At 47.7% G+C, this 2664-nt stretch overlaps 1 protein-coding gene across 1 annotated transcript; it reads left to right on the top strand.

The window, feature by feature from the left end:
• The first annotated feature begins 593 nt into the window (after positions 1 to 593).
• LOC123041814 (expansin-B15-like) lies at positions 594 to 2033 on the top strand. Its single transcript, XM_044464376.1, has 4 exons — positions 594 to 797; positions 969 to 1081; positions 1184 to 1374; positions 1618 to 2033. Exons 1-4 carry the CDS (start codon positions 638 to 640, stop codon positions 1940 to 1942), a joined length of 789 nt encoding a protein of 262 aa, XP_044320311.1. The 5' UTR covers positions 594 to 637; the 3' UTR covers positions 1943 to 2033.
• The last annotated feature ends 631 nt before the right edge of the window (positions 2034 to 2664 follow it).

Raw genomic sequence — 2664 nt, 5'->3', positions numbered from 1 at the left:
AGCGCTCGCCACGTATCTTATGTGCCCAACCGAAATAACGGTCCCGGAATTGCCTTGTATATGTGGGTATCACTGAAATAAATTTAGAGTACTGTAGATTAGAGATTGACAAGAATGGGTGTTGTATGAACTTTAAATCACGTTGGAGTACATGCATGCTACCAAAAACTGGTTCCAGCCGAAGGTTATTTACTCATTTCACTGGCTATGTACTACGTCTAATACAGAATGCAGAAACAAAAAGGCAGGTTAAGTATAGTACGGCTTGGAAGTGCCAATTTGACATGGTCCCGATCGATCGAATTAAGGATCGAACAAGTGAGCTCCACACAAAGTACCCGCCCTATGTACTACTACCGCTAGCTAGGTTGCTAGGTACGTGCTAGTTAAGTAAATATGTACTCCTAATCACATTTCAAATGGACATAACATGTTGACTTTAGCCATGTGCCACAATCCGACGGAGCCACCGAGATCCGTTTGCATGCATGCATGTGGATGCTCACGGAGCCACAGGCCACCGTTTTGCTGCCTATAAATAGATCGCATCCATACACCCAACATAACACACACCATTCCTCATCTACTTGCCTGCTCCCAATCCTTGCAAAGCCCACGACTCATAGCAACTTTAGCGATGGCTTCCAAGCTCCAGCTCCCGCGCTCCTTCATTGCAATTGTGGTTCTCGCGACGGTTATCCACCCTTGCACATCCGTTGAGTTTCACCGCAAGCTCGCCAGTTGGTCTAATGCCGGCGCGACATGGTATGGCGCCGCTAATGGGGCTGGGAGTGATGGTATGTATACTTTGCAAACTGATGAGGGTTGTAATTCACTTCATTGATCACCATATTTACTTTCCAAACTGATCTATGTTAAAAAAGAAAGTATAGTCAAGCTAGAATCGATCATAGCTCATGTTTTAACATAAAATCATACATATCATGCTAATTTACATACGTGTACAGGTGGTGCGTGCGGGTACAAGGGCGCCGTCGACCAGCCACCGTTTTCGTCCATGATCGCCGCCGGCGGCCCTTCCCTCTACGCATCTGGCCTTGGCTGTGGATCTTGCTACCAGGTGCATGCATGATCGGTGCCCCTTATGAAACAGACTAATAAAAACTATTAGGTCTAGCATGCATGCGTGGTTTGTGACCTTTTGTCCTACGTATTAATTTAGGTGAAATGCACTGGTAACGCCGCGTGCTCGAGCAGCCCGGTGACGGTCGTCATCACAGACCAGTGCCCCGGCGGCCCTTGCTTGGAAGAGCCGCACTTCGACCTGAGCGGGACGGCGTTCGGTGCCATGGCGAAGCCCGGCCAGGCCGACCAGCTGCGCGCCGCGGGTGTCCTCCAAATCCAGTTCACCCGGTACGCCCGCATCAGTGCACACTCTAACACTGCCCCGCTTGAAACGGCCAGGGTGCTACATGCCACATGCACCTCACGCGCCGTTGGAGCACACCTAATGATTGTTACCTTTGTCGCCATGGATAGACCACGGGCCGGCACATGTACTGTTTTCCATGCATAACTGAGATGCATCGATCGAGCTGTGTCCTTGATCCTCCGTGTTACTAACTGGTTTTTCATTACTCCGCATGTCATGTACAGAGTGCAGTGCAACTGGGATGGAGTGAAGCTAACCTTCGTCGTGGACGCCGGCTCGAACCCGAACTACTTGGCCGTGCTCGTCCAGTACCAGAACGGCGACGGGAACCTCTCGGGCGTCGAGCTCATGCAGAGCGGTGCGGCGGCGGCATGGACGCCGATGCAGCACTCGTGGGGCGCTGTCTGGAAGCTCGACGCCGGGTCGGCGCTGCAGGCGCCGCTCTCCCTCCGCCTCACGTCCAGCTCTGGCAAGAAGCTCGTCGCCAGCAACGTCATCCCGCTTGGGTGGAAGGCCGGCTCTGCGTACCAGTCGGCGGTCAATTACTAATCCACGGCGAGATGGTGCAACATGTGTGTGTGTGTGTGTGGTAGTTCGATGTGTAGCGCGCTGTGCTACTACGAAGAACTGAAATAACGGCGAGACGGCCGTTGAGGAGGAGGCGCTGCAAATGGGTATAGATCTCCCCTGTTTGCCGTTTAGTCAATGTTTATGTGGACGTGTAAAACATGTAATGACAGCTCGCTGCACTCTATCAGTGCCTAATACGTGCAATATATATGTGGTTTTGTTAATGCATGCGATGTGCTGCGTACCAGTGTATGTTTAATTTAGTTTATCCATGCATGTTCCTAGTCAATATACAGCCCTATAGTTCGGAATTTTTTATTTTATTTCCTAGAACTATTTATTTTTCTTAACTAGACATGGAAACTATTGAAAATGCCTCGAATGGTACAAGGCGACAAAAGGGTGCAACAATCAAGTCACATCAGTTTGTATGATCATTTGGGTCAGGATGGGCAGCTTTCTCAGGCTCAAATTCAAAAAAAATGTTTAAAACATGTATTTTAAAAATGTAATAATGTATTTAAAAATGTTCATTGAGTACAAACAAATGTTTCAGAAGTATATAAATTTTTTACAATGTGTGTTGAAAAAGTTAGACAAGTATCAAAAAAAAAGATAATAAAATAAAATCAGAAGAAGGCAATGAAAACCATAAAGAAAACCTACAAAATAGAAGGAAAAAAATGAAAACTAAAGAAAAC

This window comes from Triticum aestivum, chromosome 2B, assembly GCF_018294505.1.
Source record: "Triticum aestivum cultivar Chinese Spring chromosome 2B, IWGSC CS RefSeq v2.1, whole genome shotgun sequence".
NCBI classification, from domain to species: domain Eukaryota; kingdom Viridiplantae; phylum Streptophyta; class Magnoliopsida; order Poales; family Poaceae; genus Triticum; species Triticum aestivum.
This window is presented reverse-complemented; position numbering and strand designations above follow the sequence as displayed.

What these genes read in the sequence shown, in the direction of transcription:
- LOC123041814 (XM_044464376.1), top strand. Translation starts at nt 638, where the DNA reads ATGGCTTCCAAGCTCCAGCTCCCGCGCTCCTTCATTGCAATTGTGGTT. An exon ending in TAATGGGGCTGGGAGTGATG is followed by an intron (nt 798 to 968) that starts GTATGTATACTT and finishes ATACGTGTACAG; the next exon opens with GTGGTGCGTGCGGGTACAAG. An exon ending in GCTGTGGATCTTGCTACCAG is followed by an intron (nt 1,082 to 1,183) that starts GTGCATGCATGA and finishes GTATTAATTTAG; the next exon opens with GTGAAATGCACTGGTAACGC.